Source organism: Pleurodeles waltl, chromosome 4_2 (genome assembly GCF_031143425.1).
Source record: "Pleurodeles waltl isolate 20211129_DDA chromosome 4_2, aPleWal1.hap1.20221129, whole genome shotgun sequence".
Classification (NCBI taxonomy): domain Eukaryota; kingdom Metazoa; phylum Chordata; class Amphibia; order Caudata; family Salamandridae; genus Pleurodeles; species Pleurodeles waltl.
In genome coordinates, this window is record NC_090443.1 from 117,429,597 (window position 1) to 117,446,596 (window position 17,000).

Genomic DNA, 17,000 nt, shown 5'->3' on the forward strand with positions numbered 1-17,000 from the left:
AGTTTCTAAGAGTGGCAGAGGCGAGAGGTGAAGCAGATATCTGGGTGCCATACCATGTGTGTCTCCTTATGACGCAATTGCACACTGAAATTGCGTAGGGTGAACATGCAATTCATCATAGACTTAAACCTCGTTTAGCGTCCTGTATCTTTCTCTCCTAAAATCCTAGCGGTCTCCCAGAAATAGCCATTTTGATATGTTGTATAAATGTGGTGATTGTGATGCTCAGTTGGTGATACAGGAAATCGAGGTACATGTACTAAGGCACAACCTTTAAAGCAGAGTTCCACAATAAATTAAGCTCCTTCTAGAATATGTGTGGTGTATTTTTCAGACAGCGTAGCACAGCTAGGGCTTCATACTTTGGGCCAACAATCCAAGTCTCCTGAGCTGCCTCAAATTGTTGTTTGGTCACGTAAATGAATATATGTGGAAGATCATGTTTTAATGCCAGACCAAAAGTAAACCTCAAGAATGTACCACTATTTGTTTAACTTATTTTATCTATTTCACCCCCCCCCCCCCGCCCCCCCTCTTGGTCTGCCTGCTCTTACACTGCACTCTATAGAGCCAGTGAAAACAAATATGAGTCTCTGTTATGCCCATCATCTGTCAATTTCTCCCTTTTGCACCAGTACCAAAGCATGTTTTTGGCTCATTCTGGCATCCAAAGCTTCTGACCCCGTACTGCATTTGTTATATAAAAATAGTTATTCTAAACATGAATGAATAAAACCTCTAGATATAAAGTTACATGAATGGGTTCCTATGCTTTCATACGCTATAATAGTGTTCAGCAGAACTTATATTAACATTTTCCTTTAGTTTAAAAGTGAGAGGTACCCACCTCCCATCATTTTCAGAAGCCCAATGATCTTCATGGGCCCCAATGCTCAATCTATTATGCATCAAAATATATTGTTCTTTTCTTTCAGCATAATATTATTGGGATACTCAGCCACAAACATTCTACAACACACTCTGTATTTCTAGTGTAATAATTTCCCCTTTGAATAAACACAGAGTTGTTGCCAAGCACACTCCTATCTACTCCATATATCATTTAATTCCCATGTCAGTTTCTCTCTGTCCAATAGCACCCACAGTTTACTCGTCCATTCCGGAGTTGATAATGCTATGGACTTCCATTTGTGGGCAATTAATTTTTCGGCCAGTAGCATACTGGTAAATTTCAATGGGTCATAGGCCTAGTACCATTGTCTATATTCCTTTTTGTTCCTACGATACCGGATGATTAAAGGTGCATGCTGAGCTACTTCAATTCTGGCATTATCTGAAGTTCTGGAGAAAATGTGGAGATTCCAGCAGATATGTCTGTGTCTATTCTCTTGGCATGATCTACCTCCCCAAATTAAACAATATGCTATGTTCGTGGACACAGACGGCAAGTTTGTTTTATTTGAGATAGTCAAAAACTAAAATGCCATGTTACCTTTACACTCGTACATATTAGTGTGGAAAAGTGTTCCTTTAGAGAGGTGCAACAATTTCATAAGGTAAAAAAGCTGCAAATCAAAAGATCAACTTGTGTATTGTTTTGGTGAATGTTAAAGATGTAACTTATGACCCAGGGTTTGACTCTTGTATAGTGGCTCACTGAACTAATGCATCTTAAGTTAGGAACTACATTTGATTTTATAGTAACTTGTTTAAGTCCTGGTGGGTTAATGAACAGGCATTATCCGGAGATCAAAGAAACAAAAATAGTACCATTGTCTTGGAAAGGAATACATGTCTGTTGTTTGTGAATATCATTAAGATACATCTGGGTGAATGTGTTTGTAGTTTTATCACCACCTTTGACAGGATGCCTATTTTTCACTTAACTAAGAGATTAACATTTCTGTAATGTTCTCAAGTCAGTATTTCACAAAGAGAAGGACAACAAAATACTAAAGTTAAGTGGTGTAGGGAAGTCTGGCAAACAGACCCCAGTCAAAGAGTTTCTTCTATACTTCTAGCTGCTAAATCAAAGAAACTGACCACCCAAAAAAAACTGTAGAAGCTAGAATCCTGAATTACATTCACCAGTTGGAAACTGATTTCCAAAGGTTCTTTCTCATTTTTGTCAGATTTGAGCAAAATGTTTTTGTTTACTGTTCTGGGTTCTGCTTATTCCACCTACCAACTTACTGTAGCCTCTCACATACTTCCGTATAGAGGTTTCTCATTTACCTTCAATTCAGCATCAAGAGATTTTACAAAAGTAATGATTGTAGTAGGAGCTCATGTAAGAAAGGAAATAATCAAAGCATTCATTTTTATAGATTATTGACTGCTAAGAGCAACTGCACAAATATTTTCACCTAAGTGTCTGTCAGCCCAAAGAAATCAATCTTTCCTCTTAGTAGTTCTGTACACACGATTAAGCAAGGCTTCCTCAACCATAATCCTGTATTAACTTGTTCATTTTGCCTTGAGTCTTCCAAATAGTTTGACCTGTCACATGGTTGACAGATTCACTTATTTAGTCACAAGGATGATGATATGCTGGCAGATTTGCAGGATGCTTCTAGCTGTTGGTGAAGGCTGACCTTTTTTGGTGACATGAAAATTCCAGTTTGTTCCAGAAATAACTTTTCATGCCTGACATCCTAAGGTTGATCTAACACCAATTGTTCTTCAAAGTCTTAATGGTGCCCATCCTCGAAAATATTGACATTTATGACCTGTGTAATGTCAGTCCTTGGGAAGAACACATTGTTCTAGATCAAAAAGCAGTCCAAGTCTTTCCTATAGTGGGGTACAGATACACAGTATTGATATGCAGATAACATTTCAACAATATTTTCTACCCACACACCAGGCAGACCACAATCAAAATAGCTCTGTCAGTGAGAAATAGATCTCTGGAAGTAGGTAGGCCATTTTTGAATTTCTACTTCTCAAGCACACACTTATTAGGTGATCCATAGTCAGAAGCAAAGTTGCTAACTTGAATTTACTTGGCACTTCGAATGTTCTGTAGTCCTGTGCCAGTGAAGATAGTGTTAACCAGATAGGGTTTCCACCCGTAGAGCTCTTCCCAGTCAATTTATTGCCAAGTTATGCACCGTGGAAGGAAACATTGTTCTCTGGGAATTTCTATTCTTCACTTTGCCAGTTTAGTTCTTTTAGTGCTTCTCTCTTCTTGGTAAGATATGAGATAGGCAATACTGCTGCTTTGTTTTACAATTGCTAATCAGCTTGGTGCAAGAGCTCCCAATGCATAAATCTGGTTCCGCACTTGCCAAATTAGTTCTCATTTTGGACCCAATCAGAATAGTGTTTGTACCTCTTTTTTTTAAAATGAGAAACCCCATCGCTGGCATAGGTAAGATCATAGACTCAGAAATCCGATTAGAATCTAACAGTTACTCTGCTGGCTAGAATACATGGACTACAAAAAGGAGCACTGGAGCAAGTGGACTTACCTCCCTTACAGAGTGCTACACAAAAGTCCGAGGTAGTGTGCATATACCCTAATTTGTTTCTCCTTTAATCTAGCTCGATGGAGAACATATTCAAAATCCAACATTTTAACCAACATTTCAGCAGACAGCAGGTTCCATAAGTTATTGTGGTGGAAATGCTTCACCGGTAACCATCTGAAGTCTTTATACATTTCTTTCCCGCCATTGCCTTCCTGACAGTCACTGTGACAGTTGGTTACAAGTGTAATAGTGAGGCTGCGGAATCACTGTCAAGCTAATGTGCACTTGACTGTTCTGTTGACTGGGTATGCCTCAGCGCAGCATGTCAAGGCACATTGACTGGGCATCGTGGAAAAAAAGAGAATCTGCCTGATCTTTTCTCAACTTTATCAGCCTTTCTGTAAGCAGAGGGTGTCATTCATTTGGAAAACATTTCAAAACATAACTTGACTCAAAGTCAATTTTTTGGGACTGTGTGGGGCTGCAAGAGTAGTTGGGAGGAATGACACTGGTTGATCGTGCATGAAGTGCTTCTTGTCCCAGGAGCTACTTAATCTGTTTTTATTTAATAAACCTCTTCTGTGTTTCTACTTTGCTCGTCTTTATCTCTAAGTGATATTAGGGGATAAATGTGATTTCCATTGTAGAAAGGCATTTCATTTCTTGATTTTCTTATTTCATTTCTGCTACTCTGTGTTTGTAATGTTCACTAAAACTTCCACACCTGATTGAGTGCAAAACAGTTTTGTTTTTTTAAGTTCCCTCCTACGTAACTTTGGGCCCATCTGAAATTTATAACAAGTAGTTTTGGAGAAATTTGAAGCATTGTCCATTTGTCTCCCAGCATCATGTGTTTAGTCTGTTTTCTCCCTATACACAGTGAAGCTGAGACTGGCAAGGCACACCGTGAATGGAAGCAGACAGCGGCAGAGCCCCAGGACTACAATAGGATCTTCATCTTGGGGTGAGACTGCAATGTTGTTGTGCTTCAGCCAAAATGCAAGAATTGAAATGGATACAATAGTACTAATGTTTTTGCTTGCATCAACAACATTTCCCAAAACAAATTCTAATATAAAATGTTCAAATTTTGAACCGCTCATATATTCCCTTTTTTTAAAAGGTGTATATTTTAAAGAATGTTATCAGTAAACAGGTGTGTTGAATATTTGGATATGGGAGAGTAGATAGAGCGGGTAATGCATGACCAGTGCTAACAATGTCCAGATTCAGTCAAATGCTCTTTGTCTACCATCTTAAAATTAGCTTTCATTGTGAGCCAAATCTGATAAATCTTCAAACATGCCATTTGGAAGCCCATCCAAATAGATACTGGCCTGTTTGATGACTCTCACAATCAGATTTTCATATTCTGAGGTGTACAACTGATAAAGGAAAGCAATACATTGAACTTGCTTCTGTTAATGGTCCTGGCCAGCTCCAGATTACCAATACTTAGGCGACTGTCTCCTTTCAGGTACAGTTTGCCACCAAACACTTGCTTTTTGGTTGTGTACACTGTCTGCAATCTAATCATTAGGCCCTCCTTTAATTTCCCATTCCCCTTCACCCCTCTTCCTCCTATGTAATTTCTGGCTTCCACAGGCTCTTCACCCAGCCTGCTTCTAGGTCTTCTATGCTCTGCTTGTACTCTTTAATTGTGCTAATCATTTCCCACTTTTGGGCTTAGCCATACTTTTATGTGATCTAGATCCTCTTCCACACCTTTCCCTCTTTGTCCGCAGCCTGGTTTCTACAGAGCAATGGTATCCAGTTCTCCTGTCTTTGGCTTACAGTGGCTAAACGCCTTTATATATTTCCTTTCTTGAACTCTCATTTATTTACTTCTGACACACCTCTTACACAAGCTTAAAAAAGAATAGCTTCCTTACAGATTCAGCTGTTGGGGCCAACCGAAAAATGTCTAATAGTTAGATGAAAAGTTCTACTGGTAGTGTGGGCTTCAGCTTCCAATTTTCTTCATATGAATTTGATTGTTCAATAGCACATAAAGTTATTTATAGCACAGGTGTCACTGAGAGGTCTGGCAAAAACCAGATTTGTGATTGTGGACCATTTCATCTTTTAAACTAGGAATGGCTCTCCCAACCACCAGCCGGAGCCGGCAGCTCCAATTATAGATGTAAGCGCTAACATGAATGCAATGCAGGTATGTACTAACAATATATATTTCATATTTACTATGCATGATCATTTGGAAAATGACAGCAAGGGTTCTGCCTAAATGTATGTTTTCTTTTCTTTTATCCAAATTAAAAATGGACAGTCTCATTTCATTTTTAATACCCTGTTCTTGGCACAGATGTTATTTTTTGTAAGCATTGTTTAGCCTGGCTGCATCCCCTCTATTCAATTTCGTTTTCTTGAAAATCTTTGCCTGGTTTATGGTATTGTACAACGTGTTTCACTGCAACATATATTTTGAGTCATGTGAATCTTGATTCTGCAAACATGTTAAAATGAGAGCATTTTTGTTCACAGACACCTTTTCAAAATAAGTTATTTTCTATGTCTGTACTTTCTAAGGTCAGCTGCATTACACACTGCTTTAAAATGTTCTGTAGCATCAGCATTTGCTTTTTGTAATGCTATAGACTCAGTTGAACAAGTTATGCTAACTTTGGGAAAGAAAATGTTCAGACACTCAACACTTTTCTAGATCGCCTGTGATGAACAGTGATATATGATATCAATTAATCTCATCTATTTTTCAGTTCCGTTAAGGTTGTTTTTAATTAGTTTTTGCGCTTTAATGATTGTCAGTCCAAGATTAATTCGATCCATCTACAACATGTTTTGCTTTTTTCAGAACCTCCTACCAACAGCAACTCCTCAGGATGCTCAGCTGTGGTTACAGCGAAACAGATTTGCAGCTTTTGCAAGACTCTTCACAAATTTCTCAGGTTTGATGTACATGTGATTTGTTTTCTTGACACATTCTGACCATGTGTGGAGCAGTTTCATGTACCACCTTTTCTTTCTCACGAGATTCTCTCTGATATACATAAACTATAGAATACATCCACCACCTTCTGTGATCCCTCGAATACCATTTTAATTGTTTTGGGATAAAATCTTTCAGAGAAGCAATTACATCTTATGTTATCCTCAAAAAAGACAAAGGCGAAGAGAGGAAGAGGTGAAAGTGAGGAATGTGAGGAGACTTCAGAATATCTTCTTGTTATGGAGGTGTCACTAGCCCCCCATGGAGATGGGAGAATGTGGAACCTGAGTATTCGGGAGAGGAAAGTTGAGATGGAGATTAAAATGGGTGATGTGAGATATATATATATATATATACATATATATCACTATACAGTCACTAGAATATGATGCACAGCCAATGCCTCAATAGAGCGTCTTCTTCTGAGGACTTGTCTACCTATCGCAGTTTGATATTAAAGGTGTCAGAAATATAAGTTGTTCTATTGGACGATGAAGATATGATGAAGAGTGTTGTTGTCCCTTAGAGAAACTCAGTCTTTAGAGAAGAAAAGGCAATTTGTGATGATGCCGACACATTTTGTACTATAATGAAAGTACCATTTGTAAACCATGCAACATCTAAGACGGTTACAAATAAAGTGGAGCGAAAATATGAGACTTCTCCAAGAGTTTCTGTCTACATCCAATGTCTTATAGCACCACATTCCGTAATGGGTCATCACTGCAAGAAAGAGGGTGCTGAACTAATCAGCCATCTCCCTCACTTGACAAGGAGTGTCAAAGATGGGAGGCACTGAGGCAGAAATTTGAGATATCAGTGTCTACAGAAAGGAGAATTGCAAATTCTGCCACACTCCTTAGCTATATAGACATCAACAATTGTAAGCGGTAGAAGAATGAATAAAACATCTTCTTGAAAACCATAGGAAGAGAGTTGCTGCTTAGGTCCAGGAAAGGAAGATTATCTCCAAAGAAAGCTTAAATTCAGATTGTCATTGCTCAGATACAGTATGCTTTTAGCTTAGTACATATTCAGTCGTTAGAACATATGCCCTGGCTGTGCACTTCAGGGTTCAAACTTGAGTCATAAATATATTATTAGTACGTGATAAAAAAAACTGATGAAATGCTGGACCAAGTGAAAAAAAGATTAGCACTGCAAAGGCAGTGAGTGCTTTGCAAAGAACAGGCACATGCCCTAGCTCAAAGGAGGCTAGTGAATAGTCAAATGGTGTGGCCTGCAGCAGTTTCAATATAGTCTGCAGTCTCCATCAACCTCATGTTAGTAAGGACAACAGATGCAGATGCAATGGCTCTTTCATGCTAGAGAAAGAGGGAGGGAACGAAGCTTCCAAATGGCTATCTGTTTACTCCCCAAGACATACCAGACCTGACGGGACATTTTGAGTTTTTTTAACAGAAGGTAGACAAGTAGACCTAAATAACCTAAGAGGTGCTGGCCTATGAATAAAAAAACTATGTTGTGCATTTCATTCTAATCAAAACCACCAAATATAACCGCAGCAATTCTGTCTCTTGAAAAATGTTTACAGTCCTCTGTTGATGGAAGTGGTGAAGGTTCTTAGAAAAGGAGGGAGTAAAAGAGGTGCCATCTCCTGAACAACATCAGAAATATGTTCACCTTATTTCCTCATCTCTAAGAAACTTTGAAATGCTAGATTTGCATCCAGTCAGCAAATATTGCAGAACAGCAGAGATCAGTGTGATATCCCAGGATGTTACACCAGTGCTGCAGGAAGACACATATTTGGCATCAGTAGATTTAAAGGATCTGTATTTTCACAGTCACGCCTCCAAAGCACAGAAAGTATCTTAATATGGAGTGCCATTGTGAAATGCATTTTTTTCCATGCATGCACCAAGTCATTAAATTTAGAGTTACATTTTCCTAAATTAATTTCTTAATGACAATCCATTGTTGATTTGGATACAGTGTCCAAATTACTTTGTGGGTGACAAACCGAAAATGTATTTTTCTGTGAATTTTGCCACTTTCCCTGCCAATACGTTTCATTAAAATATTTTGTGATAAACCTATACATGAACAGTTGAGAACTTGTGATTTAAAATCATTTAATTTGCAGTACTTCCTGTTATTTACCATGGGATTATTTGTTTCTCATCTGCGGCTTTGTGTGACAGTCATGATCATATGCCAAGTGTTTGTGTTTAGTTATAAAAGTTGCTTTAATTTGATACAGGAGCAGATTTACTGAAGTTAACCAGAGATGATGTCATCCAGATCTGTGGACCAGCTGATGGAATACGGTTGTTCAATGCTTTGAAAGGCCGGTGCGTGGCTCAAAATATAGTTTTAATGCTTTCAACATGGCCAGTGCATGAAATGTTAACCCTTCAAAGGCACTGTTAACACATTTGCATACTTTAGTTGGTGAAGTAGTTGAGCTGACTTGCAATGAACTTATAGTCCAGAATCCTTAGCTTTGTGATTGGCCAGAGGCGATGAACCAAATTTCTCACTTTGTGCTATATTCCCAAGAGCATTAGGTGAAGAAGCATGAGACAGTATACAAAAATATATCCAGAAGGAAGGGCTGCAGTGTTGCTAACCCTAACCTTTTTTTGCAGCAAAGCACTTTCCAAAAGTGGCATTTCTAACATCTCTGACCTGGAAATAGGGCAAATATATAGTTAAGTCCAGCCGTTAATGAAAGTGTTTCACTGTTTAGTCCTCCATTCAGCCAGTTACGAGAATTAAATTCTTAAGACCCGCTTTATTAAAAATATTTTTTTATGTAAGGGACAAGGCAAGGAGTGCCCCGTTTCTCATATCAGCACAAATATTTTGTTTACAACATATTTGTACAAAAATGTTGTGTTTCATGCCCCCCAAATAGGATGCCTCATTTATTTGCAAATGGGGAGTACATGGGAAGCTTTGTGAATAATAGTCCACAGTCTTCCAGTATAGGAAAAACAACAACAACAAAAAAAAAATAAAAAAATAAATGGCAAGGCTCGCATTATTCGACACCTAAATTACTTTTGTTTCACTGCGCAATGCACAGATGTTGGGCAATATCTTTCATCAGGCTCATTCCCAAACATTTCTTCAAACCCTTGTCTTAATTTGTTTTGCCCATTATTCATCATCCTTACTGATTACCACTTTTAGCTTATTTTGCAAACTTTTCATACTCTTACTAACAACATAGCCAACGTGGGACTGTCCCTTTCTTTGCCTCATTTTGACACTCTTCACAAAAGCCCTACAGTCTCAGACTGCAAAATATCTCTGTTTCTTGCGCTTTCACACCTTTGCTCCTCTTGGCATCGGCTTCCTGTCGGTCCTTCCATTTTACTGTTCTCCTGTATGTCCTGCCCAGAGCCTTTCTTCACTTAATCAGTTATCCTAGTCCTTCGTTATTAGACAAGCTTACTTTCCATTTAATGTAGGAAGCTGGCTCTGAATATACTACATCAAAATGAGATATAGTGTGCACAGAGTCCAGGGGTTCCCCAGAGGCTTAACAGAGGCTAAAGTAAATACTGCTAATGCTCTTTTGTGGTAGTGTGGTCGAGCAGTTAGGCTTATTAGAGGGTAGTGCAAAGCATTTGTTGTACCACAGGCTAGACAGGGAGGAGGGATGCCTGCTGAACGTCGCTGCACTGGAGGTCAGGTTCTCCAAGTCCTGGTGTCTGCTGGTGCAGTGGTCTTTTAGGTGTCATATCTTTGTCCAGAGCTTTTGCAGTCAGGGGAGTCCTGGGGATTCTCTCTGCAGGCGTCATTGTCGAGGGGTGGAGAGGTCAAACCAGGGTGGGCACTTGTTCTCAGTCGCTGGGGAACTCTCTATAGCTAGTTGGGCCAACTGGTTACCGTCCAAAGGCTTCGGGTGCAGAGTGGTCAGGGCAACATATCCGGGGAGCCTCTGGAGTCTTTGTGGACAGGGCTGCTGTTATTGCGAGTTCTTGGCCCTTTGGGGTGCGGGCAGTCCTCTGGTGCTTGGCAGAGGTTGCTGGTCCCGCTGGATGTGTCGCTTTCTTGTTGCAGGTTGTTTGAAGCAGGAGACAGGCCGGTAGGACTGGGGCCACCTCAGCTCTGGATACCTTAGGGGTGGTCCTAGCTGGGGTGGTCACTCCTCCCTATTTTCCCGCCGGACTTGCTGCCAAAAGTGGGGCTTTGTCCGCAGGGACAGGAGGTGGGGGGTGGGAGTGGAGGCGTCTCCACTAGCTGGAATGCCCTGGGCACTGGAACCCGAGGCATGAGCCTTTGAGGCTCACCACAAGGTGTTACAGTTCCTGCAGGGGGAGGTGTGAAGCACCTCCACCCAGGACAGGCTTTGTTTCTGGCCACAGAGAGCACAAATCTCACCTCATGTGGTCGGAAGCTCATCTGAAAGTGCCAGGCTGGCACAAACCGGTCAATCCTGCACTAGTAGTTTGGCTAACATACGGGGGCATCTCTAAGATGACCTCTGGGTGTATTTCTCAATAAATCCCACACTGGCATCCGTGTGGGTTTATTGTGCTGAAACGTTTGATACCAAACTTCCCAGTATTCAGTGAAGCCATTATGAAGCTGTGGAGTTCGTAATGACAAACTCCTAGACCGTTTACACAATATGGCTACACTGCACTTACAATGACTAAGAATGGACGTCGACACTGTAGGGGCATATTGCTCATGCCAGCTATGCCCTCAGCTGTGGTTTGTGGGCATGGCACCCTGAGAGTGGTGCCATGTCGACTTTGCTGTTTTCTCCTCACCAGCAGACACAAGCTGTAAAAGCAGTGTGCGTGTGCTTGGTGAGAGGTACCCCAGGGTGGCATAGTACATGTTGCAGCCCTTAAGGACCTTCCCTGGCCACATGGTCCTTGGTACCAAGGGTACCTTAAACATGGGATTCAACTGTGTTCCAATTGTAGAAACAAAGGTACAGATTTTGGGAAAGAACACTGGTGCTGGAGTCTGGTTTGCAGGATCCCAGCACACTTTCAAAGTTGGAATCAATATTAGTCAAAAGGTGTGTGTTGGGGGGGTAACCATGCCAACAGTGGCACTCTCCTACACCCACCGAGAGCCTTCCTTTACTTAATCAGTAATCCTAGTCCTTTGTTATTAGACAAGCTTACTTTCCATCCTCACACAGCTTTCCAAAACCCACTACTTAAAATAACCTTTTCCTTCTTTTACCCTACATATCCAAAGAATGCTTATGATAGCATTACATTGCTGCGGTGCAGGAGCCCTCGTGACAGCATATTATAATGTGAATAATGCATTTTGCTACTGTAAACTCTTTATTTTGTGATTCATTGCTGTAAAGTAATGTTCTAGGTAGAGTAGGTCTCATCCAGTACTAAAGTAATAGACCCAGTCTTATTTTCAATCTTTGATTTTGTTACTGTCACCTTCAAAAATGTTCATTTCATTTTCTTTTTTTAATTTTAAGTATTTCCATGTTTGCTCTATATGTTAAATATTTGAACTGTTCCAGTAGTTTAGAACGTGCATTATTTGACTTTGCAGCACAGAAAATCATTTTTTGTCAATGCTTTACATGGTAGCTGACTGACCATCTTTCCTGTACAGGGTGGTGAGGCCACGGCTTACCATTTATGTTTGCCAAGAGTCCCAGCCAGTGCGGGAGCAGCAACAGCAGCAGAAACATGAGAATGGGGAGCCGTCAAGCAGTACTTTCTTTGGTGAGTTAGGTTTGTCTGTTGTTTTTCAGCACGTCGTCTCTGGTTGCAACATGTTTGCAGTCTTTTGGGAAACTTCAAACATTGTAAGAGGAAGAGTAGAATTCCTTGATTGCGCATGTGGGTACATCTACATCTACTTTAAAATATGACATTTGTTTTAATGTTGGTTGTCGTTGGTCATGCACACCATTTTTGTTTATCCTCTCAGATTTAAAGAAAACATTTTAGCGTATGTATGCATCATTTTTAGCTTTCTCTTGTGAAAGTAATTTGCAACTTTTTGTGTGGTCTCTATAAAACTTACATTTCTGCTTAATAGAGTATTTTGTCATTAATTGGGAAAGAGCAACCAGGTAAGCTTTTATACAACTGAAAATTTTGGTATCTACACTTGCAGCTGTTGTAGAAAGAATGATTTTTTTATCAGTCTTTGTATTTTTCCTGAATCTGCTGTACTGATAGCTGAGTAGTGTTGTAGCCTTGTCGTGATTTCAAAGTTATGATGGCTCAGGCTGAGGATTACTGATATGTACCTCCAGGCAGCCTTTCCTTTCCTTCTATCTGCCTGACCTTGTGTTTGTTTTTGCCACTGCTTGTTAGGCATGTACTTTTCTTGAGCGGAGACCAGAGCCAGATAATGAGCAGTGATACACTCCAGTTTTGTCACTTCTTTTCGATACCCAGTACTTAGCCTTTAAGTGTCAGAAATTAACATCCATGCCTATTCACTTTTTGTTGTCCAGAAGGGTTCCAGCTCTGTCCTGTAGGCCTATTGCTTGAAATATTGTCTCCTGCATGGCTGTCTTGTACTTATCAGGGCCGGTGTGAACTGTGGTTAGTCATTTTTCCTATAAAGATGGAAGTATTCAGGGAAACTTCAGTTATAAAAGGCTTCTTAAAGCAAGTTGTGCCTCTGCTTTCAAGGTATCTTCCAGTGAATATCCCAGTGCCTGGGGTGGCTGATATGAATGCTACCATCATCATTTGCTGTGAACTACCTTGTTTTGTATGCTATTTCCAATTTGATCTTGTGTGTTTCTAAAATCTACAAGTAAAATAAACTTTACTTTTGCCAGTCACAGTTGTAGTTACATTCTGTGCTTCCAGCTAAGAAGGCATGTTTTTTCCGTCGGTGTCCTTTTCAGGCAAATGTATCATTATCTACTTTCCTAGAAAGATGTGTGGTGTTCTGAGCATTTCTGCCCCTTGGCTGTGAACTGCAGGTGACTTGCTGGGAGGTGGAAAAACTGCATTTTTTCAGAGAAAGGAATTTCAAGATCTAGCTGACTGCAAAGAATTATTAAATTATTCGACCAAGCCTGTTCTTACAGCTTTTCTGTGCATTAGAACATGCCCTGTTACATTATTGTGCTCCACTCCATCAGTGAAATAATTCCACCTGCTAAACAGAGTTAAGACCACAGGCAGAACAGAGTTTGAATAACTGAGGTGACATTGACTTTCCTGCTCATAGATTATTTGATGAAAATTTGACATTTCTCAGCCATTTAGGATTAGTTAGAAGATTTGGGACTGGTACTTGGTTGTTCCATGGGCAAGACCTTTGAGAAAATGTTATGGTATTACAGTAGCAACTAGTGACATATCCCACGTGTTCTTTCTTTTTGTCTGGCAAACTTTTAAGAGTTCCAACTGGATTAACTTTTCAAGCATTGTAAACAGTGCCTGCTTTCTCTCTCTCGCCACTAAATTGCATATGTTTCTTAATCATAAAATCTTCTCAAACCAGGAAACCGGCAAATTACTGTGAGTCAGATTACCAATATCATTGTTAAATTTAGATTGCAGGATTGTAGTTCCAGCTAGTGTGCTAAGTTATAGATTTATCTGACTAAAACCTCTATTGAAACTGCCTAATCAGGGCATTTTCATTTCTGGACAATGAACCGTCCGTCAGCTTATCAGAAGAGTTTGAGACCCCAGTTCAACCGTACATTGATATGGTTTGCCCAGAAGACACTGGATTGATTAGAATGACCTTTCTTGTTTAATGTACTGGCTAGAATAGCACTGTAGCAAAACCATGGACGTCATTAAGGGGTCAGAGATGCGAACCCCTGGCTTGTCCCTTGTGACTCCTGTCCTCAGAAGTGGCAAAATAAGTGGCAGGAACGCAGTGGCAGCTCATCCTTATGGACTGTTTTATTGTTCCCTATTGGTGTAACAAAAATGGAGTACAATTTGCTGGAATCTGGCCTTTTCTGTTAACAGAGGTAAAGAAAAAAATGCTTTAAATTTATGTTGTGTGTGTTTGCATGTGAGTGCGTGTATGTGTGTGTGTGTATAATTGTGAATGTGTAAGAATGTATCCAAGTGAAATTAAATGTCAAAGAGCATGTGATATCACTTTCACGACCCCTGGCATTTTGGTGAATTGACGTTTATGGGCAATACTTTCTATCGCAGATTTCTCTTCTATGTGCAAATCCCTGTGAACAGAGTTTAAACCAGTACTTTGACATTAAAATAGTTTAAGCTGTCGTTTTGGGACCAGACTGGAAAGCTCAACATGAGAATACAGAGACACCCAAGCACTCAAATAACATTCGAAAGGTAATTGTAAGTCCATAGAATAAAGATTTATAAATAAATGAGTCCAATCAAGTGAGTTTCATTGAAACATGGAAGCTTCAGTGCTCCAAAACGCATATATCATACCAACAACAGCTGTGTTTCGTCGCCATCCAAAACTTCTTCGAGGCTGTAAATGTACAAAAAATAATAATCAAAACCCATACACAGGGATAATGGCAACATAAATTCAAGTCTTAAAAGTGTCAAAGTCAGATAATGATAGAAAAATGTAAAAGAAAGGGAAAAAGGCAGCCACCCGTGTTTGTCAAAAAGGAAAAATTGCACTGATTAAAACACACAGAACTTCTTACACCTGCGTTTATCAAACAGTTTCAAGAGTTACTGAATAACTAAACCATACTACAATGTATTCAAACAAAAGTATATGTTAGAAAGTATTCTTGTAGAAGTTGCTAGTAAAATAATAATGAGGCCTTGACAACTTATAACTAATGCCAGTAATCAAAACATTTTTTGCCGTAGTAAGGAAACTGCATACTGAGTAATAGACCATCCCATGTGTGCTTAAATAATGTGCGTAAGACAATTATAAGCACCATGTGTACTTGTAAATATCTGTTATCACATACTCTCAGGTTGTGAAAAAAACATTATCACAAGTATAACTTCTCAACAGCTGGCTTCCAAATAAAGAGCAAACACTTTATTTGTTCTAGACTCAATGCCCACAATCAATAATAATTGGGCTAGCGGTCATGCTTAGCTTCCCCTGCCTTAATGTGTTGCACAAGCAGAATTAAGCAGCAAAAAGACTAAAATTCTGTAGCATAGGTGAAGGAAAATGCCACTGTTGGATTGGTCACCCCCTACTTTTTGCATAGTGTTGATGCCAGCTTTGATTGGAAGTGTGCTGGGACCAATGCTAACCAGGCTCCAGCACCAGTGTTCTTTCCCTAAAACTGTACCTTTGTTTCCACAATTGGCACAGCCCTGGCACACAGTTGTCCCTTGTAAAAGGTACCCCTGGTACCAAGGGCCCTGTGGCCAGGAAAGGTCCGTAAGGGCTGCAGCATGTATTACACCAACCTCAGGGACCCCTCACACAGTACATGCACACTGCTTTGCAGCTTGTGTGTGCTAGTGGGGAGAAAAGACAAGTCAATTCTTAGACGTAAGTGCAGGCTAGCCATACTGAGTATATGGTTTGGCAGTTTGTCATTACGAACTCCACAGCACCATAATGGCTACACTGAATACTGGGATGTTTGGTATCAAACGTTTCAGCACAATAAACCCACACTGATGCCAGTGTGGGATTTATTGAAAAATGCACACAGAGGACATCTTAGAGATGCCCCCTGTATGTTAGCCCAACTGCTAGTGCAAGGCTGACCGGTCTGTGCCAGCCTGCCACTTCCAGACTGGTTTCTGACCAAATTGGGTGATTGCCTTTGTGCACTCTGTGGTCAAAACAAAGCCTGTCCTGGGTGGAGGTGCTTCACACCTCCCCCTGCAGGAACCGTAACACCTAGTGGTGAGCCTCAAAGGCTCGAGCCTGGTGTTATAGTTCCCCAGGGCACTCCAGCTAGTGGAGATGCCTCCAACACCCCATCCCCCCCCGGTACAACCCCCACGTTTTGCGGCAAGTCCAGAGGGATAATGCGAAAAACAGGGAGGAGTCACCCCCTCAGCCAGGACCACCCCTAAGGTGGTGACCAGAGCTGAAGTGAGAAGAGAGAAATCCTCCATCTTGCTTTGAAGGATTAGGACCAATTGAGATAGGGATGTGCCCCCCTCTCCAGAGGTAGTGGGCACAAGGAGGGTGTAGCCACCCTCAGGGACAGTAGCCATTGGCTACTGCCCTCTGACCCTAACACACCCCTAAATTTAGTATTTAGGGGCTACCTTGAACCCAGCTCTTCAGATTCCTGACGACCTTGAGAAAGATGAACTGCTGAGCTGAAAATCCCGCAGAGAAGAGAAGGAGACACCAACTGACTTGGCCCCAGCCCTACTGCCCCGTGTCCTGCTTCAAAAAGCTGCAAGAAAAGAAGCAACACGTTCTGCAGGACCAGCAACTTCTGAAATACCTCCAGGGGACTGCCTGCATCACCGAGGACCAGGAAACTCCAGTGGACAGATGACCTGTCCAAAAAGAAGACAAAGAACCCATCTTTAAAGGGACTCTCACTTCACTCCAAAAGCTTGAGTCCAACTACTCTGCACCCGACGCCCCTGGCCCGTGTACACCAACTAGCCAGAGAGGATCCCCAGACGACTCAAACGACGTGTCCACTTTGGGCTGACCTCTCTACACCACCATGCCTGCAGAGGGAATCCTGAGGACCTCCTTGA

The 17,000-nt window shown here is 40.8% G+C and overlaps 1 protein-coding gene across 2 annotated transcripts in view; it reads left to right on the forward strand.

Moving 5' to 3' along the window:
* The window catches only part of TFCP2 (transcription factor CP2), a 348,159-nt gene that overhangs the window by 196,037 nt on the left and 135,122 nt on the right, over positions 1-17,000 (forward strand). For both annotated transcript variants that reach the window (XM_069230905.1, XM_069230906.1), the window contains exons 10-14: positions 4,315-4,398; positions 5,529-5,604; positions 6,265-6,358; positions 8,624-8,714; positions 11,977-12,089. In XM_069230905.1, the coding sequence (XP_069087006.1) occupies positions 4,315-4,398; positions 5,529-5,604; positions 6,265-6,358; positions 8,624-8,714; positions 11,977-12,089 (458 nt within the window). The remainder of the gene's footprint in view (positions 1-4,314; positions 4,399-5,528; positions 5,605-6,264; positions 6,359-8,623; positions 8,715-11,976; positions 12,090-17,000) is intronic.